The sequence below is a fragment of the Macaca mulatta genome, chromosome 7 (genome assembly GCF_049350105.2).
Source record: "Macaca mulatta isolate MMU2019108-1 chromosome 7, T2T-MMU8v2.0, whole genome shotgun sequence".
In the NCBI taxonomy this organism is placed as follows: Eukaryota; Metazoa; Chordata; class Mammalia; order Primates; family Cercopithecidae; genus Macaca; species Macaca mulatta.
The window spans coordinates 81,133,366-81,161,107 of record NC_133412.1 but is presented as its reverse complement, the minus strand read 5'-3'; the positions used below and the strand labels follow the sequence as shown (position 1 = coordinate 81,161,107).

Here is a 27,742-nt window from a genome sequence, read left to right as displayed (position 1 = left end):
ATTAGCTAAATGTTGGGTTTCCTATTTTGTGGCTTGCCTTAAACCACTTTGGAGGCCCTTCCACACTGGAAGCCACCTCAGAAATCACCTCTCTGGCCTGCAGCTCCATGTCCCCAAACTCTGGGCTTTCCTAAATGAGTGGCCTCATTCAGAAGATAATACAGCATCCCTCATCCGAAAATCCAAAATCTGAAATGCTTCAAAATCCAAAACTGTTTGAGCGCCGATATGTTTGAAGGCCAGGTTCAAAGGAAATGCTCATTGGAGCATTTTGGATTTCAGATTTTCAAATTCCAAAATCTGTCCGGAGCTGCACGCCCCGGCCATAGCGAATAATAATTGAGGATTAAACGCCTGAGCTATATTCATTTCCACCCCACACCTTCTCCCTAGATTTACCTTCTTCCCTGTATTAATACCGCCATTAAAAGATGGTGCTCTTCCCGCTTCTTCTTCATTCATTTTTCCCACACCCGCGAAAAGACTACCTGACAGCGCAGGCGCAACATGACGTCCGACCGGAGAAACCGAAGCCTATATGGCCACGCCTTCCGCAATGAGGTCATTTCCGCCTTAGCCCAACCCCTTCCCCTCCAAATGTATATAAGGCATTGCATTACCACCATTAAACGAGACTTGATCAGAGCACTGTCTTGTCTCCATTTCTCGTGTCTCTTGTTCCCCAAATTCCCACCCCCTCCTCCAGGGCCTACACTGACTATCCCGCGGGCCGGGATAAAAATCTGAAAAATTCCAAAATCCGAAATACTTCTGTAATTGTAACCTTTAATAGCCATTGGGTCCTGACCTTCCAGCCGAGGCAGCAAGCAGTCAACAGAGGCTCACCATGCACCCCTCCTGCCCCTCACCCTCCCACAGGCTTGTGCCTCGCCCCCCAGCCTCCTTTGCACCTGCTGGGAAGGGGACACGATGCTCCTGCCCCGCCTTCCTGGATCTCCAGCCACTGTGACAATTGCAGGATTCCAGCCAGGGAAAGTGTTACAGGTAGAGGTATTTGGTACTCTCCATAGAGAAGGTTCCAGCAATGGCATAGCAGCCCCAGGAGGGTGTGTAACTATCTCCACTCCTCCAGCTCTGGTCCCTGCCTCTTAGGGAGCTGCTCAGCACTGCCCTCAGAGTGAGAGGTGGAGCGGGTCCCAACCTCAGACTCAGGTACCTGCTTCTCCTTCTCTCCCATGACCTCCCTGTAGCCTCTGACCTCGCTGTGAAATAAGAGTGGTAATGTTTCCTTCAGCGGCCTGTTAGGAGGTCAGAGAGAATGGATACAAAGTGCTGCACACAAAACCCCAGCACTGGGAGGTACCCCATCCATGGTACCTTGAATCCCAGCCCAGAATGCAGTGCATGAGGAATTTCATCTTAAATTCCTTGATTTTAAATGCAACACTTGAGTTTCTGAACTCAAGGCCCCTTTCCTGGGCAGTCATCTGTGCCTCAGTTCTGTGTGAAGTCAGGGAATTGGGGTGCAGAGAGACACCTCAGTCATCCTTCCACCTCGGTCACCACTGAGACATCCATCTTTTCTAGCCATTGTTTCTGTTCCGTGGCAGGCCTGGGATCACCCAAACACACCACACTGTTGCTGCGAGTGGCAGGAAATGTCATGGGAGAGGGTCAGGGTCTCCCTGCAGCCCCCCACCTCCTCTCTCTGTCCTTCCCCTCTACTACATCCTCCCCAGCAGCAGTGAAGTTTGGAGCTGTTGCTGGCTACAATGAGGGGGAAGGGTAGGGGGGAGAAAAAAATCTAAGTTAACATCTCAGCTGGACATGGTGACTCACGCCTGTAATACCAGCACTTTGGGAGGCCTAAGTGGATGGATCACCTGAGCTCAGGAGTTTGTGACCAGCCTGGCCAACATGGTGAAACCCCGTATCTACTAAAAATAAAAAAAAAAAATTAGCCAGGCATAGTGGCGGGCGCCTGTCATCCCAGCTACTAGGGAGGGTAAGGCAGGAGAATCGCTTGAACCTGGGAGGTAGAGGTTGCAGTGAGCTGAGATCATGCCACTGCACTCCAGCCTGGGCAACAGAGCGAGACTCCATTTCAGAACAAAAAATAAATAAATAAATAAATAAAATAAAAATGAAAAATAAAAGGAAGATGGGACAGCTTTGTGTACTGCACATCCCGAAAATGGGCTGACCTCAAGAGGCAGAGATTCAAGCTCTCTAGCCTACATGGAAAACATACAGGAGAAAAAAAGAAGAAAAAGAAAAAATATATAAATATAAATAAATGAAAATAACACTTCTCCCTGATTACAAAGGAAATCACATTCTTTTGTATCATTTGGATGAAAAAATATAAAGAAAAATCTTTAACTTTGACACTCAAAACATTCTGGTTTGTTGCTTTTTACACTTTTGTATGCATATAAACATTTTAAAAAGTAGAATCATAATATATAGTCTTTTGTCACTTACTATATTTTGGGCAGGTTTCTATGGCAGAAATATATCCTGGCATCATCATTTTTAATAGCTGGCTGTATATTAAGTGAATCATTGCCACCCCAGAGGTGAAATTCCTTCTATATACATTTTTAATAGACTTGAGCAAGCATTTTTGGACTGAATTCATAGAAGAAGAATCTGGAGGAAAATAACATAAAACAATTTGTGTTTTTAACAGAAGTGTTCAAATTATCCTGCAGGAAAATTGGTTGAGTTTATACTCCCACCAACAGGGACAGAGCTCCAGGTTCCCCTTCCATTTGTCCTCTTTGCTGGTCTTTAAGCAGAAAATCTCATTGTTTTCATGACATTTATTTGATTTCTAGTGCTTTTGAATCTTTTTCATATGCTCATTGGCCATTTTTATTCTTGGAGGAAGTTCTCATGTCTCCATTGCCCATTTTCTGTTAGAAATCATTCATTTTTTTCTGAGTAGTTTTTTTTTTTCTTTGAGGCAGAGTTTTGCTCTTGTTGCCCAGGCTGGAGCACAATGGCACCATCTCAGCTCACCACAACCTCCACTTCCCGGGTTCAAGGTGGAAAAAATTCAAAACTTAAATTTCCTGTTGAATGCAATTTGAAAATACAGCCAATGATTCCACTTTTCTTCTCTAGTAAGTTTGGACATTCTGATCTACTTGGTGTTTCATTATAGAACTCCTAGGGTGCCTGAGTCTTACACTGTGAAGATCCTTTTCTAAAACTTTACATGTAAGGGAATTTAAATGATATTGGATGAGATCAGGCTGGATGAGAACTGATATCTGTAAATATATGTTTTAGACGAAATCTCTGGTTGCCACTCATTTTCTTATTTAACTCATAAAAATAAAACACTTTGGATGGAGGGTAGGAGTAGGAAGGAGACTTATGTGTTTTAATTGCATGTCATTGTTTCATATCAAGGCAGAACATATGGTATTCCTGGCTTTGGACCTACTGAAGGAAACACTTTTCTACCTGCCGTATGCCAGAGGTTCTTGAACACCTGGAGGGATTGCTGCAGCCCTGGGGTGGTGGAAGCCCCATCCAGTTGGGGCCATGGCCTAGGGATCATGCTGGGTATGGGGAGGCTCCAGCCAAGAGCTGAAAAATTTGAGTCCTTGTTCTGCTCCTGCCATAGAATCCCCTAAAGACTGCTAAAAATCTACAAAATGAGGTCCCGCCATAGACCTGGGGAATCAGAATTTCAAGGTTAGGGCTTAAAATTTTTTTTCTTAAAGCATCATGGATGAAAACCATTATTTTATAGATTACATTTATATGGCTAGCTCATGAGTCTGTTTATTTCCTTCTGAGGTTCAAGCCAACACTTTCACTATTTCCTGGTAATAATAGAGAGTTGTGATTTTTTTTTTTTTTTTTTTTTTTTTTTTTTTTTTTTTTTTGAGATGAGGTCTCACTCTGTGACCCAGGCTGGAGTTTGGTGGTGCTATCTCGGCTCACTGCAACCTCCACCTCCCAGGCTCAAGTTATTCTCCTACCTCAGCCTCTCAAGTAGCTGGGACCACAGGTGCATGCCACTGTACCTGGCTAATTTTTGTATCTGTAGGGACGGGCTTTGTCATGTTGCCCAGGCTGGTCTGGAACTCCTAAGCTCAAGGAATCCACCTGCTTCAGCCTCCCAAAATTTTGGGATTACAGGCATGAGCCACCATGCCCGGCCTGAGATCTCTTTAAAATTATTTAATTTTTTATTTCTAAAGCAAAGCAACTTGACAGAGATCTTTATTGACTGAGTTGTACGAGCCTAGCCCTAGCCCTTTTAAAGGCACTGTGTGGAACGGTCCGGGCTCCCCAGATTGAAATTTCTCCCGCTTTACCATCCAGTTGTCTAGCTGCTGCAAAGCCCCAGATGCTAACCAGGAGTTACAGCAGGCCATGGAGGAACAGGCACAGCTGGAAGCATACCTGGGGCACGTGAGGCTTTGCAGAGGGAAGGATGTGGAAGGATGATGACCCCAGGTGGCCAGGAGTAGGTGAGGACCAGTGACAGCCCTTCCTAACTTCTGTGTCGATTCTTGCAGGTGAAGGAGTGGCTGCAGTATCAACAAATGGAGAGATGAGTACGCTGAGTATCTCCATGGAGAGCATGCCATGTGTGGCAGAGGATGCAGGAGACGTCAGAGCAGGTGAGACCTGACCCTTCAGGCCCCGCCTTAGAGAGGTCGTTTGATCGTTCTGAGCATCTATGCAATGGGAGGAACACAGCCAGAGGTGGTCATGGGTCTGGGCTTTGTGGAGGTGGGGGCAGAGAGGGAGATGGCAGCCTGTCCAGCCACCAATCCCTCTCTCCAGGGCCCTTTCCCCCTGTGCTTTGGGCAGCTTTGCACATTGAAGGAGAAGAAGTATGACATGCATCAGGTACAGGAGCTGGAGACAAGCTTGGCCAAACTGAAGAACCAGATGGGTGAGCTGGGACTGGGGTGACCTTGAAGCAGGACTGACTTCAGAGGGCTGTGAGGGTGGCTTAGAATGCCCCAGGGAGGTGGGTGGATGGAAGGGCTTTGAGGCAGAGGGAGAGAGGTCTGTGCCAGAAGATGGCAAGTCTTGTCATCTCCATGAGCCTCAGTGTCCCCATCAGCAAAGAGGGAGGAGTGACCACTGTCAGCCACCCACAGTGCTCTCTATCTGAAAGTGGCTTGGAAGATTGGCTACCATTGGGAGCAAGGAATCATTAGCAGGGAGGCCAAGTTTGGGGAGCCTGAGAGGAGCTGTGCACCAAGAGGAGGATTTTTTGAAAATCCAGAGGCCCTTATTGTCTGCTTCCTTTCTAAGCTGAACCCCTACACCTGGAGTCCCCAACAGGACCCTCAGAGGTGGAGCAGCAGCTACAAGCCGAGGTCAAGCACCTGCAGAAGGAGCTGGAGAATCTGGCAGGACAGCTCCAAGCCCAGGTGGAAACCAATGAGGGCTTGAGTCACCTGAACCGGGAGCAGGAGGAGATGCTGTGGGAGTGGAAACCCAAGCTCTGGGAGGAGCAGGGGGAGGCCTGCCAGTCCTCTGTGCAGAACGACCACACCACCATCAGCCACGTGCTCTCCCACAATCACCAACTCGAGGAGCAGCTGGCCGAGCTGAAGCAGATGGTAACTCCCACCCCATCCAAGAAGGGCACCAGCCTCTGGGGAAGGGAGGTGCGAGGACAGAGGCAGCTGCAGCCTGGGAGACAGGTGACCACAGCACCCTCCAGGGCAGTGCCGTGACTGTTTCTTGCTTCCTGCCCTCCGAATTGTAGAGGTTGGTAGTCCTGGATTCCTCCCAGGTCTCGACATCATCATCCCAGCTGGAGGCATGGAGCCCCCCAGTCACAGGGAAAGAGACAGTCGTATAAGAGCCTCCTTAGATTCAAACTGAATTCCAGCCTCGGCTCCACTGCTCACCATTGAACTACCTTGCGTCTCTAACTCTCCATTTCTTTCACTTAAAAAGGAAGTGAGGTTTTTCCTCACAGAGGTGCTGAGGATTAAATGAGATAATGCATGGAAACATTAGGCATGTAGTGCACTTAGCAGATGGTGGTTGTCTCCCTCTGCTTTTCCTCCAGTCTGTGGCCTACAGTTTAAATGGTGGGGGAAAGGATGTGAGATTTGAGGCTACGGAAGGAGGCATGGGGCTCTGGGCAAGTAGGGGCAGTCACTTAGGCCTGGAGCAAGGGGCCAGGGACCTGGGCAGGCCACAGAGCTCCACAGTGCCCTCTCTACCCTATTAATGGGCCCAGAATCTGGAAGCCAGCCACCAGCTGCCCTCATGCCTAGGGTCTTCCTACAGGTGGAGCTGAAGAGCCAAGAGGCTCAGAGTCTGCAGCAGCAGCAAGACCAGCACCTGGGTCACCTGCAGCAGTACATGGCTGCCTTTCAGCAGTTGACCACCAAGAAGGAGGCGCTGCAAAGGTAGTTACTGCTGCAGACCTTGCTCATGGATCAGTTGCAGCAGCAGGAAGCTTAGGGCAAAACAGTGGCCGAGATGGCCCACCAAGAGCTGCAGGAGACTCAGGCGAGGGAGTTACTGAGGGCAGGGCCTCAAGGGGGACAACCTGGCAACCTCCGTGCCTTCTCACTCTCTTTCCTGGTCCCTTAGGAGCACCTGGAAGCTACCAGCCAGCAGAACCAGCAGCTACAGGCCCAGATGAGCATCATGGTTCTCCCTGGGGAAGGTACGGGAGACCACTCAGAGGAAGAGGCGAGAGCCCCAGGAGGAAAGGGGGACTGTTAGCAGCATAGGATTGAAGAGTTGGAAGAGACCTTTAAGACAGCTGGTCATTATGCCGACCGGGTGTCCGCGCTAAGTTCGGTATCAATATGGTGACCTCTTGGGAGCAGGGGGCCATCAGGTTGCCTAAGGATGGGAGAACTGGCCCAGGTCAGAAAGGGAGCAGGTCAGAACTCCCGCACTGATGGCTAGTGGGACTGTGCCTGGGCCACATAGTGAGACCTTGGCTCTTAGAAAAAAAAAATGAAAATAGAGAACAGCTACTCATTCCTATCTGGGAAGGGGCTGGCCCAGGGTTGGGCCGACTGTACCTCCCTTGTTGGGTTGTCTGAGGACCCCTCTAGCCACCCCCCACAGGAGATGGACTGGGCAGTAAGGAGGAGGAGAAGTAGGGGCCTCAGCCCATGCCGAGCATCTTGGAGGACCTGGAAAGCTGGGAGGCCATGGTGAGCCTGACTCCTGCTGCCCCACCTTTGCTGCCTCCCTCTGTGGTCCCTCCCAGACCCCTTTTTGCTCTTTGTTTCCTGCCCTCTGGTTTCTCTGGACCCTTGTGCCTTCCCTGGGAGCCAGTGGTCAGATATCATTTCACCTGTGACCCACAGATGCACCCTCTGAGGCCCCAAAGGAAGAGCTCCTGTCCCCCTCCCTGCCACATTTGTCCTGTGTATCCCCCTACAAGAATGCACACGCCTTGCCTGCAGGTGGCCTTTTTAAAATCGGCTTTAGCCAGTGCCAAGGAAGAGCAGTAGGCACAGCTATGTGGGCAGCTGAAGGAGCAAAGGGCGTGCTGCCAGCGCCTGGCTCACCAAGTGGCCTTGGCCCAGAAGGAACCAGAGGTGGCAGTCCCAACCCCAGGGACTGGGGGCGATTCTGCATTTGGGGAGATCCACTGGGTTTTCACCATGTTGGCCAGGCTGGTCTTGAACTCCTGACCTCAAGTGATCCGCCCTCCTTGGCCTCCCAAAGTGCTGGGATTACAGGCATGAGTCACCACACCCAGTCCAATGAAGACGTTTTTAAAATTTGCAGTTCAGGTTGTGGAAAATTTGAGCTACAAATTAGCAAGAGTTTACTCTTCACATGAATGTTATCAGATTCGTCATTTAATAATTGGTGTTTATATTTTCATTTAATGTCATCCACGTTTCTACAGGGTATGAACAGTGGATTTGCAGGTGGAGAAGACAAAATTTATAATGTTTATGATCAAGCCTGGAGAGGTGGTAAATAAAGATATGGCCCAGAGTATTTATAAGTCCAGTAAAAATCTGGATAAGGATATATATGGTGATGACCTAGAAGCCAGAATAAAGACCAACAGATATCAAGCCGTATAACTCCGTTTCAGTGTTTACACCAGTGAAAACAAAGTAGTTCATACTCTTCTCTCTTGTTCCCTAGATTTGTTCCCGACAAGTTTTCTGGTTCAGAACACAGGCAGAGAGGCCGAGAGGATGAGAAGGACCAGTTCAGTTTGAGGAAGATCCTTTTGGTTTGGACAAGTTTTGGAAGAAGCCAGACAGCTTGGTGGCTCTCAAAGACCCTCAGCAGCAGCCCCAAAGAACATGAGCATGAAGGCAAGAAGAGGAGGAAGGAGTAGACACACATCTCTTCAAAGCAAATGAACTGTGATTATCCATAACCCTAATGACGCAAGTGCTATGGGGCAACACTTTGTGAGTGGTTGGGATACAAACCAGATCTGGATGCTACTTTTTATTATTGGAGAAGGTGGGAGTGGGGAGGGAGTGGGGATAGAAAATTCTACTTTGAATTATTTGGTTTTTTAAAAGAGTGGCTTTTATTTGTGCTCCTCCCACCTTTCAGCATTCATAGAACACGCTGGCCCACATCCACAATCAAGATCACTGCCTTTTGTGTGACACGTAGTTCGCGTTAATATTTTGTGTAAGAACAGCTGCTTATGAGTCAAGTCGTCCTAACTGCAGTGAGGTGGAGGATGTTCACATGTTGGAACTGTCCTGCCAAATAAATGTGGCCCCTGTTGCGCTGTGTTTTAATTTGGAGTGGGGAAAAGAAGCTCTTGCTTTGTTTCAAATAAAAACCTTTAGACAAAATTCTCGGTTATGTTTCCTTTATGTAATAGGCTGGCACAGTCTCAGAAATCTTCCTCTTCATCAGATGTTTGCAAAACTTTAGGCCTTTGAGCTTGAACCTGGAGGTGAAAAAAAAAAGCACTGTAAGGAAGGAAAGGCAATGTCTGCAAAAACATTCGATCTGAAAATCACCCTTTTATGAGAGAGTCAGTAAAAAGAACTCAGGCAGTTTTTATTTTCATCTTGTTATTTTATCTGTTTTCTCCTCAAATTCCCTTTACCATCTTTGTTGTTCTTATGACTCCCTCACCCACCATTAAAAATTGCAAATTGGGTGAGTCACAGTGGCTCAGTCCTATAACCCCAGCACTTTGGGAGGATGAGGCAAGAGGACAGCTTGAGGCCAGGGGTTCAAGATTAACCTGCAGCATAGAAAGGCCCAGTCATGACGAAAACAAATAAATGAAAAAATAAAGTAGTAAATCAGTCTGACCCAAGATCACATAATCAGTGGGAAAGGCGAGATTTCAGCTGCAGCTCACCTAACTGGAAAAGTGCGCTGCTAGGTCCTCTGTGTTCTATATATCTTGCTAACCATTACGGGTCTTCTTGTACTTCTCCTTTAAAACTGGGAACTCGGCTGAGTACAGAAAGGCATAGAAAGCAACATATTGCACAATCATTAGCAGAATGAAAAGGTAAAGATTAAGAACTATGTGACTGCAAGTTAGGCTGTAATTCTAGAAGTGGACATCTCAGCACAGACAAACCTGGGAAGGAGGAGAATCAGTGGGGCCCAAGAAAACAATTCAGTCTCTGCATTGAACAATTCCCTTAGACATACAAAAAAGGGCTATCGGGGGGGGGGGGGGGCGCCCAAGATGGCCAAATAGGAACAGCTCCAGCCTCCAGCTCCCAGCATGAGCGATACAGAAGACGAGTGATTTCCACATTTTCAACTGAGGTACTGGGTTCATCTCCCTGGGGCATGTCGGACAGTCGATGCTGGTCTGGGAGTGCAGCCCAACCAGCGAGAGCTGAAGCAGAGTGAGGCATTGCCTCACCTGGGAAGCACAAGGGGGAAGGGAATTCCTTTTCCTAGCCAAGTGAAATTGAGACACACAACACCTGGAATCTCGGGTAACTCCCACTCTAATACTGCGCTTTACCAAGGGTCTTAGCAAACGGCACACCAGGAGATTATATCCCGCACCTGGTCCAGGGTGTACCATGCCCACGGAGCCTCCCTCATTGCTAGCACAGCAGTCTGAGATCTAACTGCAAGGTGGCAGCTGAGGCTCGGGGAGGGGGGCCTGCCATTGCTGAGGCTTAAGTAGGTAAACAAAGCTGCCAGGAAGCTCGAATTGGGTGGAGCCCAACACAGCTCAAGGAGGCCTGCCTGCCTCTGTAGACTGCACCTCTGGGGACAGGGCATAGCTAAGCAAAAAGCAGCAGAAACCTCTGCAGACGTAAAAGTCCCTGTCTGACAGCTTTGAAGAGAACAGTGGTTCCCCTACCTTGGAAGTTGAGATCTGAGAATGGACAGATGGCATGCTCAAGTGAGTCCCTGACCCCTGAGTAGCCTAACTGGGAGACATCCCCCACTAGGTGCAGACCGACACCTCACACCTCACACGGCTCGGTACACCCCTGAGATGAAGCATCCAGAGCAAGAATCAGACAGCAACACTCACTGTTCAGCAATACTCTATCTTCTGCAGCCTCTGCTGCTGATACCCAGGCAAACAGGGTCTGGAGTGGACCTCAAGCAAACTCCAACAGACGTACAGCTGAGCATCCTGACTGTTAGAAGGAAAACTAACAAACAGAAAGGACACCCACACCAAAACCTCATCAGTACATCACCATCATCCAAAGGCCGATAAAACCATAAAGATAGGGAAAAAGCAGTGCAGAAAAGCTAGAAATTCAAAAAATCAGAGCGCATCTCTCCCTCCAAAGGAACGCAGTTCATTGCCAGCAACAGAACAAAGCTGGACGAAGAATGACTTTGACTAGTTGAGAGAAGAAGTCTTCAGTCGATGGAACTTCTCAGAGCTAAAGGAGGAACTATGTAACCAGCGCAAAGAAACTAAAAACCTTGAAAAAAGAATCGATGAATGGATAACTAGAATAATCAATGCAGAGAAGACATTAAAAGAACTGATAGAGATGAAAACCATGACACAAGAACTACGTGACAAATGCACAAGCTTCAGTAACCGACTCGATGAACTGGAAGAAAGAGTATCAGTGATTGAAGATCAAATGAATGAAATGAAGCAAGAAGAGAAGTGTAGAGAAAAAAAGAGTAAAAATAAATGAACAAAGCCTCCAAGAAATATGGGATTATGTGAAAAGACAAAATCTACATCTGATTGGAGTGCCTGAAAGTGATGGGGAAAATGGAACCAAGTTGGAAAACACACTGCAGGATATCATCCAGGAGAACTTCCCCAACCTAGTAAGGCAGGCCAACATTCAAATTCAGGAAATACAGAGAACGCCACAAAGATATTCCTTGAGAAGAGCAACTTCAAGACACATAATTGTCAGATTCATCAAAGTTGAAATGAAGGAAAAAATGTTAAGGGCAGCCAGAGAGAAAGGTCGGGTTATCCACAAAGGGAAGCCCATCAGACTAACAGCAGATCTCTCGGCAGAAACTCTACAAGCCAGAAGGGAGTGCAGACCAATATTCAACATTCTTAAAGAAAAGAATTTTAAACCCAGAATTTCATATCCAGTCAAACTAAGTTTCATAAGTGAAGGAGAAATAAAATCCTTTACAGACAAGCAAATGCTTAGAGATTTTGTCACCACCAGGCCTGCCCTACAAAAGATCCTGAAGGAAGCACTAAACATGGGAAGGAACAACTGGTAACAGCTGTTGCAAAATCATGCCAAAATGTAAAGTCCATCGATGCTAGGAAGAAACTGCATCACTTAATGAGCAAAATAACCAGCTAATATCATAATGACCGGATCAAGTTCACACATAACAATATTAACCTTAAATGTAAATGGTCTAAATGGTCCAATTAAAAGACAAAGACTGGCAAATTGGATAAAGAGTCAAGACCCATCACTTTGCTGTATTCAGGAGACCTATCTCACATGCAGAGACACACATAGGCTCAAAATAAAGGGATGCAGGAAGATCTACCAAGCAAATGGAAAACAAAAAAAAAGGCAGGGGTTGCAATCCTAGTCTCTGATAAAACAGACTTTAAACCATCAAAGATCAAAAGAGACAAAGAAGGCCATTACATAATGGTAAAGGGATCAATTCATCATGAAGAGCTAATTATCCTAAATATATATGCCCCCAATATAGGAGCACCCAGATTCATAAAGCAAGCCCATAGAGACTTACAAAGAGACTTAGACTCCCATACAATAATAATGGGAGACTTTAACACCCCACTGTCAACATTACACAGATCAATGAAACAGAAAGTTAACAAGAATATGCAGGAATTGAACTCAACTCTGCACCAAGTGGACCTAATAGACATCTACACAACTCTTCACCCCAAATCCACAAAGTAGACATTCTTCTCAGCACCACATCACACTTATTCCAAAATTGACCACATAGTTGGAAGTATAGAACTCCTCAGCAAATGTAAAAGAACAGAAATTATAAGAAACTCTCTCTCAGACCACAGTGCAATCAAACTAGAACTCAGGACTAAGAAACTCAATCAAAACTGCTCAACTCCATGGAAACTGAATAACCTGCTCCTGAATGACTACTGGGTACATAACGAAATGAAGGCAGAAATAAAGATGTTTTTGAAACCAATGAGAACAAAGATACAACATACCAGAATCTCTGGGACACATTTAAAGCAGTGTGTACAGGGAAATTTATAGCACTAAATGCCCACAAGAGAAAGCAGGAAAGATCTAAAATTGACACCCTAACGTCACAATTAAAAGAACTAGAGAAGCAAGAGAAAACACATCCAGAAGCTAGCAGAAGGCAAAAAATAACTAAGATCAGAGCAGAACTGAAGGAGATAGAAACACAAAAAACCCTCCAAAATATCAATGAATCCAGGAGCTGGTTTTTTGAAAAGGCCAACAAAATTGATAGACCGCTAGCAAGATTAATAAAGAAGAAAAGAGAGAAGAATCAAATAGACGCAATAAAAAATGATAAAGGGGATATCACCACCCACACCACAGAAATACAAACTACCATCAGGGAATATTGTAAACACCTCTATGCAAACAAACTAGAACACCTACAAGAAATGGATAATTTCCAGGACACTTACACTCTCCCAAGACTAAACCAGGAAGAAGTTGAATCCTTGAATAAACCAATAGCAGGCTCTGAAATTGAGGCAATAATTACTGCCTACCAACCAAAAAAAGTCCAGAAGCAGATGGATTCACAGCTGAATTCTACCACAGGTACAAGGAGGAGTTGGTACCATTCCTTCTGAAACTATTCCAATCAATAGAAAAAGAGGGAATCCTCCCTAACTCATTTTATGAGGCCAACATCATCCTAATACCAAAGCCTGGCAGAGACACAACAAAAAAAGAGAATTTTAGACCAATATCCCTGATGAACATTGATGCAAAAATACTCAATAAAATACTGGCAAACTGAATCCAGCAGCACATCAAAAAGCTTATTCACCATGATCAAGTGAGCTTCATCCCTGGGATGTAAGGCTGGTTCAAAATACTGAAATCAATAAACATAATCCAGCATATAAACAGAACCAAAGACAAAAACCACGTGATTATCTCAATAGATGCAGAAAAGGCCTTTGACAGGGGCGGAGCAAGATGGCCGAATAGGAACAGCTCCAGTCTCCAACTCCCAGCGCGAGCGACACAGAAGACCGGTGATTTCTGCATTTTCAACTGAGGTACTGGGTTCATCTCACTGGGGAGTGCCGGACGATCGGTGCTGGTCAGCTGCTGCAGCCCAACCAGCGAGAGCTGAAGCAGGGCGAGGCATCGCCTCACCTGGGAAGCGCAAGGGGGAAGGGAATCCCTTTTCTTAGCCAGGGGAACTGAGACACACAACACCTGGAAAATCGGGTAACTCCCACCCCAATACTGCGCTTTAAGCAAACAGGCACACCAGGAGATCATATCCCACACCTGGCCAGGAGGGTCCCACACCCACGGAGCCTCCCTCATTGCTAGCACAGCAGTCTGTGATCTACCAGCAAGGCAGCAGCGAGGCTGGGGGAGGGGCGCCCGCCATTGCTGAGGCTTAAGTAGGTAAACAAAGCCGCTGGGAAGCTCGAACTGGGTGGAGCTCACAGCAGCTCAAGGAAACCTGCCTGTCTCAGTAGACTCCACCTCTGGGGACAGGGCAATAACAAACGCAGCCGAAACCTCTGCAGACGCAAACGACTCTGTCTGACAGCTTTGAAGAGAGCAGTGGATCTCCCAACATGGAGGTTGAGATCTGAGAAGGGACAGACTCCCTGCTCAAGTGGGTCCCTGACCCCTGAGTAGCCTAACTGGGAGACATCCCCCACTAGGGGCAGTCTGACACCCCACACCTCACAGGGTGGAGTACACCCCTGAGAGGAAGCTTCCAAAGCAAGAATCAGACAGGTGCACTCGCTGTTCAGAAATATTCTATCTTCTGCAGCCTCTGCTGCTGATACCCAGGCAAACAGGGTCTGGAGTGGACCTCAAGCAATCTCCAACAGACCAACAGCTGAGGGTCCTGACTGTTAGAAGGAAAACTATCAAACAGGAAGGACACCTACACCAAAACCCCATCAGTACATCACCATCATCAAAGACCAGAGGCAGATAAAACCACAAAGATGGGGAAAAAGCAGGGCAGAAAAGCTGGAAATTCAAAAAATAAGAGCGCATCTCCCCCGGCAAAGGAGCGCAGCTCATCGCCACCAATGGATCAAAGCTGGACGGAGAATGACTTTGACGAGATGAGAGAAGAAGGCTTCAGTCCATCAAATTTCTCAGCGCTAAAGGAGGAATTATGTACCCAGCGCAAAGAAACTAAAAATCTTGAAAAAAAAGTGGAAGAATTGATGGCTAGAGTAATTAATGCAGAGAAGGTCATAAACGAAATGAAAGAGATGAAAACCATGACACGAGAAATACGTGACAAATGCACAAGCTTCAGTAACCGACTCGATCAACTGGAAGAATGAGTATCTGCGATTGAGGATCAAATGAATGAAATGAAGCGAGAAGAGAAACCAAAAGAAAAAAGAAGAAAAAGAAATGAACAAAGCCTGCGAAAAGTATGGGATTATGTAAAAAGACCAAATCTACGTCTGATTGGGGTGCCTGAAAGTGAGGGGGAAAATGGAACCAAGTTGGAAAACACTCTTCAGGATATCATCCAGGAGAACTTTCCCAACCTAGTAGGGCAGGCCAACATTCAAATCCAGGAAATACAGAGAACGCCACAAAGATACTCCTCGAGAAGAGCAACTCCAAGACACATAATTGCCAGATTCACCAAAGTTGAAATGAAGGAAAAAATCTTAAGGGCAGCCAGAGAGAAAGGTCGGGTTACCCACAAAGGGAAGCCCATCAGACTAACAGCAGATCTCTCGGCAGAAACTCTCCAAGCCAGAAGAGAGTGGGGGCCAATATTCAACATTCTTAAAGAAAAGAATTTTAAACCCAGAATTTCATATCCAGTCAAACTAAGTTTCATAAGTGAAGGAGAAATAAAATCCTTTACAGATAAGCAAATGCTTAGAGATTTTGTCACCACTAGGCCTGCCTTACAAGAGACCCTGAAGGAAGCACTAAACATGGAAAGGAACAACCGGTACCAGCCATTGCAAAAACATGCCAAAATGTAAAGACCATCGAGGCTAGGAAGAAACTGCATCAACTAACGAGCAAAATAACCAGGTAATATCATAATGGCAGGATCAAGTTCACACATAACAATCTTAACCTTAAATGTAAATGGACTAAATGCTCCAATTAAAAGACACAGACTGGCAAACTGGATAAAGAGTCAAGACCCATCAGTCTGCTGTATTCAGGAGACCCATCTCACATGCAGAGACATACATAGGCTCAAAATAAAGGGATGGAGGAAGATTTACCAAGCAAATGGAGAACAAAAAAAAGCGGGGGTTGCAATACTAGTCTCTGATAAAACAGACTTTAAACCATCAAAGATCAAAAGAGACAAAGAAGGCCATTACATAATGGTAAAGGGATCAATTCAACAGGAAGAGCTAACTATCCTAAATATATATGCACCCAATACAGGAGCACCCAGATTCATAAAGCAAGTCCTTAGAGACTTACAAAGAGACTTAGACTCCCATACAATAATAATGGGAAACTTCAACACTCCACTGTCAACATTAGACAGATCAACGAGACAGAAAGTTAACAAGGATATCCAGGAATTGAACTCATCTCTGCAGCAAGCAGACCTAATAGACATCTATAGAACTCTCCACCCCAAATCAACAGAATATACATTCTTCTCAGCACCACATCGTACTTACTCCAAAATCGACCACGTAATTGGAAGTAAAGCACTCCTCAGCAAATGTACAAGAACAGAAATTATAACAAACTGTCTCTCAGACCACAGTGCAATCAAACTAGAACTCAGGACCAAGAAACTCAATCAAAACCGCTCAACTACATGGAAACTGAACAACCTGCTCCTGAATGACTACTGGGGTACATAACGAAATGAAGGCAGAAATAAAGATGTTCTTTGAAACCAATGAGAACAAAGATACAACATACCAGAATCTCTGGGACACATTTAAAGCAGTGTGTACAGGGAAATTTATAGCACTAAATGCCCACAAGAGAAAGCAGGAAAGATCTAAAATTGACACTCTAACATCGCAATTAAAAGAACTAGAGAAGCAAGAGCAAACACATTCAAAAGCTAGCAGAAGGCTAGAAATAACTAAGATCAGAGCAGAGCTGAAGGAGATAGAGACACAAAAAACCCTCCAAAAAATCAATGAATCCAGGAGTTGGTTTTTTGAAAAGATCAACAAAATTGACAGACCACTAGCAAGACTAATAAAGAAAAGAGAGAAGAATCAAATCGACGCAATTAAAAATGATAAAGGGGATATCACCACCGACCCCACAGAAATACAAACTACCATCAGAGAATACTATAAACACCTCTACGCAAATAAACTGGAAAATCTAGAAGAAATGGATAATTTCCTGGACACTTACACTCTTCCAAGACTAAACCAGGAAGAAGTTGAATCCCTGAATAGACCAATAGCAGGCTCTGAAATTGAGGCAATAATTAATAGCCTACCAACCAAAAAAAGTCCAGGACCAGATGGATTCACAGCTGAATTCTACCAGAGGTACAAGGAGGAGTTGGTACCATTCCTTCTGAAACTATTCCAATCAATAGAAAAAGAGGGAATCCTCCCTAACTCATTTTATGAGGCCAACATCATCCTAATACCAAAGCCTGGCAGAGACACAACAAAAAAAGAGAATTTTAGACCAATATCCCTGATGAACATCGATGCAAAAATCCTCAATAAAATACTGGCAAACCGGATTCAGCAACACATCAAAAAGCTTATCCACCATGATCAAGTGGGCTTCATCCCTGGGATGCAAGGCTGGTTCAACATTCGCAAATCAATAAACATAATCCAGCATATAAACAGAACCAAAGACAAGAACCACATGATTATCTCAATAGATGCAGAAAAGGCTTTTGACAAAATTCAACAGCCCTTCATGCTAAAAACCCTCAATAAATTCGGTATTGATGGAACGTACCTCAAAATAATAAGAGCTATTTATGACAAACCCACAGCCAATATCATACTGAATGGGCAAAAACTGGAAAAATTCCCTTTGAAAACTGGCACAAGACAGGGATGCCCTCTCTCACCACTCCTATTCAACATAGTGTTGGAAGTTCTGGCTAGGGCAATTAGGCAAGAGAAAGAAATCAAGGGTATTCAGTTAGGAAAAGAAGAAGTCAAACTGTCCCTGTTTGCAGATGACATGATTGTATATTTAGAAAACCCCATTGTCTCAGCCCAAAATCTCCTTAAGCTGATAAGCAACTTCAGCAAAGTCTCAGGATACAAAATTAATGTGCAAAAATCACAAGCATTCTTATACACCAGTAACAGACAAACAGAGAGCCAAATCAGGAATGAACTTCCATTCACAATTGCTTCAAAGAGAATAAAATACCTAGGAATCCAACTTACAAGGGATGTAAAGGACCTCTTCAAGGAGAACTACAAACCACTGCTCAGTGAAATAAAAGAGGACACAAACAAATGGAAGAACATACCATGCTCATGGATAGGAAGAATCAATATCGTGAAAATGACCATACTGCCCAAGGTAATTTATAGATTCAATGCCATCCCCATCAAGCTACCAATGAGTTTCTTCACAGAATTGGAAAAAAACTGCTTTAAAGTTCATATGGAACCAAAAAAGAGCCTGCATCTCCAAGACAATCCTAAGTCAAAAGAACAAAGCTGGAGGCATCACGCTACCTGACTTCAAACTGTACTACAAGGCTACAGTAACCAAAACAACATGGTACTGGTACCAAAACAGAGATATAGACCAATGGAACAGAACAGAGTCCTCAGAAATAATACCACACATCTACAGCCATCTGATCTTTGACAAACCTGAGAGAAATAAGAAATGGGGAAAAGATTCCCTATTTAATAAATGGTGCTGGGAAAATTGGCTAGCCATAAGTAGAAAGCTGAAACTGGATCCTTTCCTTACTCCTTATACGAAAATTAATTCAAGATGGATTAGAGACTTAAATGTTAGACCTAATACCATAAAAATCCTAGAGGAAAACCTAGGTAGTACCATTCAGGACATAGGCATGGGCAAAGACTTCATGTCTAAAACACCAAAAGCAACGGCAGCAAAAGCCAAAATTGACAAATGGGATCTAATTAAAGAGCTTCTGCACAGCAAAAGAAACTACCATCAGAGTGAACAGGCAACCTACAGAATGGGAGAACATTTTTGCAATCTACTCATCTGACAAAGGGCTAATATCCACAACCAGAAAGAACTGAAACAAATTTACAAGAAAAAAACAAACAACCCCATCAAAAAGTGGGCAAAGGATATGAACAGACATTTCTCAAAAGAAGACATTCATACAGCCAACAGACACATGAAAAAATGCTCATCATCACTCGCCATCAGAGAAATGCAAATCAAAACCACAATGAGATACCATCTCACACCAGTTAGAATGGCGATCATTAAAAAGTCAGGAAACAACAGGTGCTGGAGAGGATGTGGAGAAATAGGAACACTTTTACACTGTTGGTGGGATTGTAAACTAGTTCAACCATTATGGAAAACAGTATGGCGATTCCTCAAGGATCTAGAACTAGATGTACCATATGACCCAGCCATCCCATTACTGGGTATATACCCAAAGGATTATAAATTATGCTGCTATAAAGACACATGCACACGTATGTTTATTGCAGCACTATTCACAATAGCAAAGACTTGGAATCAACCCAAATGTCCATCAGTGACAGATTGGATTAAGAAAATGTGGCACATATACACCATGGAATACTATGCAGCCATAAAAAAGGATGAGTTTGTGTCCTTTGTAGGGACGTGGATGCAGCTGGAAACCATCATTCTTAGCAAACTATCACAAGAACAGAAAACCAAACACCGCATGTTCTCACTCATAGGTGGGAACTGAACAATGAGATCACTTGGACTCAGGAAGGGGAACATCACACACAGGGGCCTATCATGGGGAGGGGGGAGGGGGGAGGAATTGCATTGGGAGTTATACCTGATGTAAATGACGAGTTGATGGGTGCAGCACACCAACATGGCACAAGTATACATATGTAACAAACCTGCACGTTATGCACATGTACCCTACAACTTAAAGTATAATAATAATAAATAAATTTAAAAAAAAAAGAAAAAGAAAAGGCCTTTGACAAAATTCAACAGCCCTTCATGCTAAAAACTCTCAATAAATTTGGTATTGATGGAATGTATCTCAAAATAATAAGAGCTATTTATGACAAACCCACAGCCAATATCATACTGAATGGACAAAAACTGGAAGCATTCACTTTGAAAACTGGCACAAGACGGGGATGCCCTCTCTCACCACTCCTATTCAACATAGTGTTGGAAGTTCTGGCTAGGGCAATCAGGCAAGAGAAAGAAATAAAATGTATTCAGTTAGGAAAAGAAGAAGTGAAATTGTCCCTGTTTGCAGATGACATGATTGTATATTTAGAAAACCCCATCGTCTCAGCCTAAAATCTCCTTAAGCTGATAAGCAACTTCAGCAAAGTCTCAGGATACAAAATTAATGTGCAAATATCACAAGCATTCTTATACACCAGTAACAGACAAACAGAGAGCCAAATCACGAATGAACTCCCATTCACAATGGCTTCAAAGAGAATAAAATACCTAGGATTCCAACTTACAAGGGATGTAAAGGACCTCTTCAAGGAGAACTACAAACCACTGCTCAGTGAAATAAAAGAGAACACAAACAAATGGAAGAACATACCACGCTCATGGATAGGAAGAATCAATATCGTGAAAATGGCCATATTGCCAAAGGTAATTTATAGATTCAATGCCATCCCCATTAAACTACCAATGAGTTTCTTCACAGAATTGGAAAAAACTGCTTTAAAGTTCATGTGGAACCAAAAAAGAGCCTGCATTGCTAAGATAATCCTAAGCCAAAAGCATAAAGCTGGAGGCATCACGCTACCTGACTGCAAACTATACTACAAGGCTACAGTAACCAAAACAGCATGGTACTGGTACCAAAACAGAGATATAGACCAATGGAACAGAACAGAGTCCTCAGAAATAATACCACACATCTACAGCCATCTGATCTTTGACAAACCTGAGAGAAACAAGAAATGGGGAAAAGATTCCCTATTTAATAAATGGTGCTGGGAAAATTGGCTAGCCATAAGTAGAAAGCTGAAACTGGATCCTTTCCTTACTACTTATATGAAAATTGATTCAAGATGGATCAGAGACTTAAATGTTAGACCTAAAACCATAAAAACCCTAGAAGAAAACCTAGGGAATACCATTCAGGACATAGGCATGGGCAAGGACTTCATGTCTAAAACACCAAAAGCAACGGCAACAAAAGTCAAATTTGACAAATGGGATCTAATTAAACTAAAGAGCTTCTGCACAGCCAAAGAAACTACCATCAGAGTGAACAGGCAACCTACAGAATGGGAGAAAATGTTTGCAATCTACTCATCTGACAAAGGGCTAATATCCAGAACCTACAAAGAACTCAAACAAATTTACAAGAAAAAAACAAACCACCTCATCAAAAAGTGGGCAAAGGATATGAACTGACACTTCTTAAAAGAAGATATTCATACAGCCAACAGACACATGAAAAAATTCTCATCATCACTCGCCATCAGAGAAATGCAAATCAAAACCACAATGAGATACCATCTCACACCAGTTAGAATGGCGATCATTAAAAAGTCAGGAAACAACAGGTGCTGGAGAGGATGTGGAGAAATAGGAACACTTTTACACTGTTGGTGGGATTGTAAACTAGTTCAACCATTATGGAAAACAGTGTGGCAATTCCTCAAGGTTCTAGAACTAGAGATACCATTTGACCCAGCCATCCCATTACTGGTTATATACCCAAAGGATTATAAATCATGCTGCTATAAAGGCATATGCACACGTATGTTTATTGAGGCACTATTCACAACAGCAAAGACTTGGAATCAACCCAAATGTCCATCAGTGACAGACTGGATTAAGAAAATGTGGCACATACACACCATGGAATACTATGCAGCCATAAAAAAGGATGAGTTTGTGTCCTTTGTAGGGACATGGATGCAGCTGGAAACCATCATTCTCAGAAAACTATCACAAGAACAGAAAACCAAACACCGTATGTTCTCACTCATAGGTGGAAATTGAACAATGAGATCACTTGGACACAGGAAGGGGAACATCACACACCGGGGCCTATTGTGGGGAGGGTGGAGGGGGAGGGATAGCATTAGGAGATATACCTAATGTAAATGACGAGCTAATGGGTGCAGCAAACCAACATGGCACATGTATACATATGTAACAAACCTGCATGTTGTGCACATGTATCCTAGAACTTAAAGTATAATTAAAAAAAAAAAAAGGGAACTCTTCCACCCGACCATTCTAACAAGCATGAAGGGAGCTTCAGTTACAAATCTCTCAAAGTCCCCATCATTCCACATTTATGATCTATTTAATTGATACATAATCAGATAGTAGCTACATGTATATCATAGATGTATATGACATTCAAACAGATTGACCTTGACTCCATCTACAGTATGATTTTCTGGTTGTAGTGCATTCTGAAGTTCTTTTGAAGAAAACTGAACCCAACCCAAACCTCTTTGAGAGCCAGTTTCCTTGTTCTAGAAATTCAAAATACAGGAAAAGATTAATTGAAAGTTTCCATGAGCTCCAAATCAAACTGCCAACTTTTTCATCTGCCACAATTGGATTGATCGATTGATTGATATTTTTGAGACAGGATCTCGCTCTGTGACCCAGGCAAGACTGCAGTGGTGTGAACATGACTCACTGCAGCCTCAACTTCCTGGGTTCAAGCAATTCTCCCACCTCAGCCTCTTCAGTAGCTGGGATCATAACTGCGCACCACCATGCCTAGCTAATGTTTTGTACTTTTTGCAAAGATGGGGTCTTGTCATGTTGCCCAGGCTAGTTTCAAACTGCTGGGCTTGAGCAATCCTCCCATCTGGGCCTCCCAAAGTGCTGAAATTACAGGTGTGAGCCACCGTGCCCAGCCTCAAATCGGATTTCAGACATTTAGAAATGTCAGTAACCTCGCTTCATAGCCTTCCTCGTTACCCAAGCCTAAATCCCTGTGTTCACGAACTTACTCTGTTTTCCTCGCTGCTGTTAGTCAAGATATGGGTAATGAGCTTTCTGTGTCATTCTAGATGCAAACCATATTAACAGTAATAGCCAAGGGAGATTTTGATCAGAACTCTTGTTTCTAACCTCATTTCTAGAAACTAGAAAATTAGGCCTCAAAACCTAGGTGAACTATGATCATTTCTGAGCCCAGTCACCCTCATCACCAGCATTACCATCATCATGTGTTCCTAATGATAAACAACTAATGATAAACAAGAAACGACAACATTTAGCCCTTACTTAACCTTGTTACAGACTTCTGGTTAATTTAAACAATTTTGTTACTTTCCCTTTCTGCAAATGGAAGACTGCTTTTCAACCTATACGTCACACATGGAGAACAGATGCCAGAGTGCTTGGATGTACCCTGCCCCTCCAGCCCTCCAATAGAAAACAGATACTAAGATGTCTAGTTCCTGTAGATGACAACCTCATTAGGCTGAGAGGGGGAATTGTCTCACTGAAGGAGACCGAGGGTAACATGGACTCAGGCCAAACCCCAGATGACACCGTTTCTGAAGCCAAAATTACAGCAGGCCTCTAAGATGCATACTCAGCAGGTAAGTTCTTTCCCAAAAAAAGACCATGTGGGGAGGCCCAACATCTCCTGAGAGGCTCTTTATAACCATCAGAGGAGCTGCTGCCCCAGGGGCTTGCGAAGTCAGACACTTACCTTAGCCCTGTATCGACCTGGCTCTGTCAAGTAGATTGGCATAAATGAAAAGCAGTCATTTTGCAAAACAGGAGTTTTGCAAGAAGGAGTCCTTCTCTTGGAAGAGATGAGGGCCAAAGAGAGGATGAATGGGGCAAGAGTATAGAAAGGAAGCTGCCACCTGCCAGACATCCTCTTGGGTGGAACACCTCTGGCCCAAGCCCTAAGTAAGGCCTTCTTCCTTCTGGGACCTTCACCGAAAGGCTCTCACGCCCTCTCAGTCTGACTCATGCTCCTGCCAGGGCTCCTTTGTTCTCCTGTTGCAACCAGGTGTGCTGTGAACTGGAACAGCAGCTCTCTTCAGGCAGGGACCAGCTGCTGAAGGTTCTTGGACTCAGAGAATCCCACCCAGGTGGCTGTTCCCCCAACAATGACAGCTCCAAACAGAGGGGAGGAGCTGCTCCTGAAACACAGCTGCTGTGGAGGTTATGAGGGGAAGACCAGGCATTCAGGAAAAGGAGTAATATATCCCAGTTGAGCAGGCTGATGAGCTAACATTGACTGAGCACCTACTGCCTAAAAAGCATTGCGGAAAAACTGCAAACTCTCAGAAACAGAGCCTTAAGGAAGTCCGGTAGAGGACACATCTGTAGTGCAGATGATTACATTACAATGTGGTGGGCAAGTGCTTTACAAGAAAAACAGAAAGAGATTGAAGATACAGAAGAGAGAAACAAAAAAAAGAGCGGAGAAAGAAAAGCAAAGGAGAAAGGAGGGAAAGAGAAGTATCGAGGAGCACCCATGCTGGGCCGTAAACAAGAGGCCTGATGGATAGGAGGGATGGCCTTGTGGAGAAGAGAGTATTTTTCTCCAGAACAGGTGTCAGCCAACTACATTCTGCAAGACAAATCTGCCTCTTTTTGTAAACAAAGCTTTTGTTTTGGAGGAGTGGAAAATGCAGCCATGCCCATTTTTTACATATTGTCTGTGGCTGCTTCTGTGCTACAAGGGCAGAGTTGAATGATAGCAAGACAGAGCCTATGACTTGCAAAGCTAAAAATATTTACTACCCTTGGCCAGGCATGGTGGCTCATGCCTGTAAATCTCAGCACTTTGGAAGGCTGAGGCAGGCAGATCACTTGAGACCGGGAGTTAGAGACCAGCCTGGCCAACATGGTGAAACCCCGTTTTCTACTAAAAATACAAAAAATTAGTAGGGCATGGTGTTGTGCACCTGTAATCCCAGCTACTAGGGAGGCTGAGGCAGGAGAATTGTTTGAACCTGGGAGGCAAAGGCTGTAGTGAGCTAAGATCATGCCACTGCACTCCAGCCTGGGCAACAGAGCAAGACTGTCTCTAAATAAATAAATATATGTAAATAAAAATAAAAATATTTACTACTCTTTGCAAAAGAACTTTGCCAAGCCTAGCTCAAGAACAAAGCCCTAATCAGGCTGTTCAGTCACAGACTAATCTCCCTCTGACCTGGAACCCATGGCAGCCACCATTCCAAGACGAACTTGTTCCCGCAGGAGAGGGAGTCCCTGAGGAGTCAGTCTTCTTTTATCAGGATCACCTAGTCTGAATACCTCGAGAAGTCTGCAGCAGCATCACCTCCAGTCCCCTGGCTCCTGATTCTGAGTGCACTGTGTCGGTGCAGCTTTCCTTCCATCCAGCCTCTGGTTTCTAAGGCCCTCTCTATTCATGGGTCTGGAGTCCTGCCCTGAAGCATGGACCAGCTTAGTGGGTTGTCATCTTCCCACTCAACCCACACCTTCCCTTGCGGTTGAGACTCTCATTGTTCTCATCTGCTTGGAGGGGCCTCCTGGGCTGGGGCTTCAGAGTCCCTGGTATCCAAGATGGCAGCTGCCTAGAAACTGAATTTAAATGCTCCACTCTTCAATATTTTGAGCATGAATATTGGCCTGGATCAAACTGGAGGTGGCTACACTCTCTTATTCTTAGTGACAAAACGACCCCAGCATTTATGATAAATGTAATTCTGCCACCTGCCTGACGAAGCTGTTTGGATGTTTATGAGTCAAGGGATCACTTTGTTTCCTTCTTTACCAAGTACCTGCTAGTCCATATGGATTACCTGATGCTTGAGGATTGAGCAATGGGGAGGAAGTCGGGTCTCACATTGAGGTGAGCTGATATCTCAGCCTTAGTCCCCTAGTCTAGCTTTCGCTGATCTCTACCCCATTCTTAATGGTAACCCCCTTAGGGGCCCCTTTGTAATCTTTATCTTTAATCCAGCCTCTGAACATGGAGGCCAGAAAGTTGGAGGAAAGCCAGGGCTTCAATATCCTATGCAAGCATTAATTTATTTCTTATAGAAAACAATCTATATGTCAGTGCTGTGCTAACATCGCATCTTCAATATTATGGCTATAGCTTTAGGCCAGTAAGCATTAATAAAACAGACCTACTTGAACAGATGCAAGTCAGACAGTAAACACAGTTATGAGGCTCAACGCTGATCGCAATGGCTCACTCTTCTGTTCCTCTTCTATGGAATCTTCTGTTTAAAAGTTTTTTTAAAAACTCCAATTATACTGCAGCATTAATATGCTGTGTGTCTAAGGGAAACTGGCACATTTGTCAAGCACATTCTGGATAGTGAGATGTGATTTGGCTCTGGGCTTGTCCCAGGCAGCAGACATGTTTGTAAGACCTAGATCTTATTTATGGTGACTTATTTATGGTTACTGACAGTGGCATGCTGGAATAATTTATTTCTCTCTCATAAGAACTTGGTCAGTTTTTTCCTGCTCTTGAGATACCATCTTGCCCAAAAAAAAAAAAAAAAAAAAAAATAGAAACCCCTGGGAGTCATTCATACATGTAGTTGTTTGGACTATTTGGTTGTCCAGGGTTGCTGATTGGGAAATAAATCCTCATCAATGGTAGAGACGGGGTCGGACACGGTGGCTCACACCTGTAATCCCAGCACTTTGGAAGGCTGAGGCGGGTAGATCATGAGGTCAGGAGATTGAGGCCATCCTGGCTATGGTGAAACCCCGTCTCTACTAAAAATATAAAAAATTAGCCAGGTGTGATGGTGGGTGCCTATAGTCCCAGCTACTCAGGAGGCTGAGGCAGAAGAATCACTTGAACCCGGGAGGCAGAGGTTGCAGTGAGTCAAGATTGCACCACTGCACTCCAGCCTGGGCAACAGAGCGAGACTCCATCTAAAAGAAAAAAAAAATTGTTGACAGATAGATATGCTTCTGCCTGCCCTCTGACCAACCTGCTGAGGAGATACCGGGTCTGGAGATAGATTGCTTGTGCAAATACAAACAGGAAGCTCCAGGATGCCTGATCTGAATCTCAACCTTCTCTCTGAGTGGACTCCAAATGAACTCTCTTTCTTGCCATTTTCACTGCCGAAGTGGGAAAGTGACTTTGAGGACATTAAATATGACATTTTTCCAGAGTCGTTGATTTGAGTCCTGAGTATACACGTGGTAGAAAGGATCAGCTGACCGTCAAAGACAAGTGATCCCTTCCGCGGCGCACAGTCGTTGTGGGAAGGGGCTGCCCAACCCCAGTTCTAGGCAGGACTAGTTCTCACCAAGGAAATGATGCTGTGCTGTTGTCTCCTGTAGGTCAAAGTGACTAAGAAACATGTGTGTCTTCCACACAATTGCTCTCCCTGACCCATCTGCTGAATGAAAAGAACTCTGGGGACAGAGCAGAGGGCAGAGCCACAGGATGGAGGCACCTGGACTCTGAGTAGCCATACTGAACACTTCCCAACCAGTATGGACCAGGAAACTAAGAAAATATGTTTGTTCGTGTTAATCCACTGAGAAGTGGTGTTAATCTGCTACAGCAGCTAACATCACCCAACTAATACAGAAAACATATGCAGCTAAAATAGACATGAATATATATTTGGAAAAATTTGAATTCTTCCCTTCCATAAAGAAGTATATATATTTGCAATTCCCATGTTCATAGATGCAGGATCCAAGAACCAAGTGTCTTGAAAAGCCAGCAGCTTGGCCAGGAGTGGTGGCTCACACCTGTAATCCTAGCACGTTGGGAGTCCGAAGTGGGCAGATCACAAGGTCAGGAGATCAAGACCATCCTGTCTATGGTGAAACCCCGTCTCTACTAAAAATATAAAAAATTAGCCAGGCGTGATGGCTGGCGCCTATATTCCCAGCTACTCGGGAGGCTGAGGCAGGAGAATGGCGTGAACCCAGGAGGCAGAGCTTGCAGTGAGCCGAGAGCATGCCACTGCACTCCAGCCTGGGTGACAAAGCAAGACTCCCTCTCAAAAATAAACAATAAAAATATAAATAAATAAATAAAAAGGAAAAGCCAGCAACTTTGAATTTGCTCTTAAACC

At 44.5% G+C, this 27,742-nt stretch overlaps 1 protein-coding gene across 1 annotated transcript in view; it reads left to right on the top strand.

The window, feature by feature from the left end:
* Positions 1–8,765, top strand: part of LOC100427553 (golgin subfamily A member 2-like) — a 72,238-nt gene extending 63,473 nt beyond the window's left edge. Inside the window, exons 2-6 of the mRNA XM_077940419.1 lie at positions 4,503–4,607; positions 4,774–4,885; positions 5,254–5,564; positions 6,556–6,631; positions 8,089–8,765. Of these exons, the coding sequence (XP_077796545.1) occupies positions 4,587–4,607; positions 4,774–4,885; positions 5,254–5,564; positions 6,556–6,631; positions 8,089–8,165 (597 nt within the window). The 5' untranslated portion in view covers positions 4,503–4,586 and the 3' untranslated portion in view covers positions 8,166–8,765. The remainder of the gene's footprint in view (positions 1–4,502; positions 4,608–4,773; positions 4,886–5,253; positions 5,565–6,555; positions 6,632–8,088) is intronic.
* Positions 8,766–27,742: the final 18,977 nt, after the last annotated feature.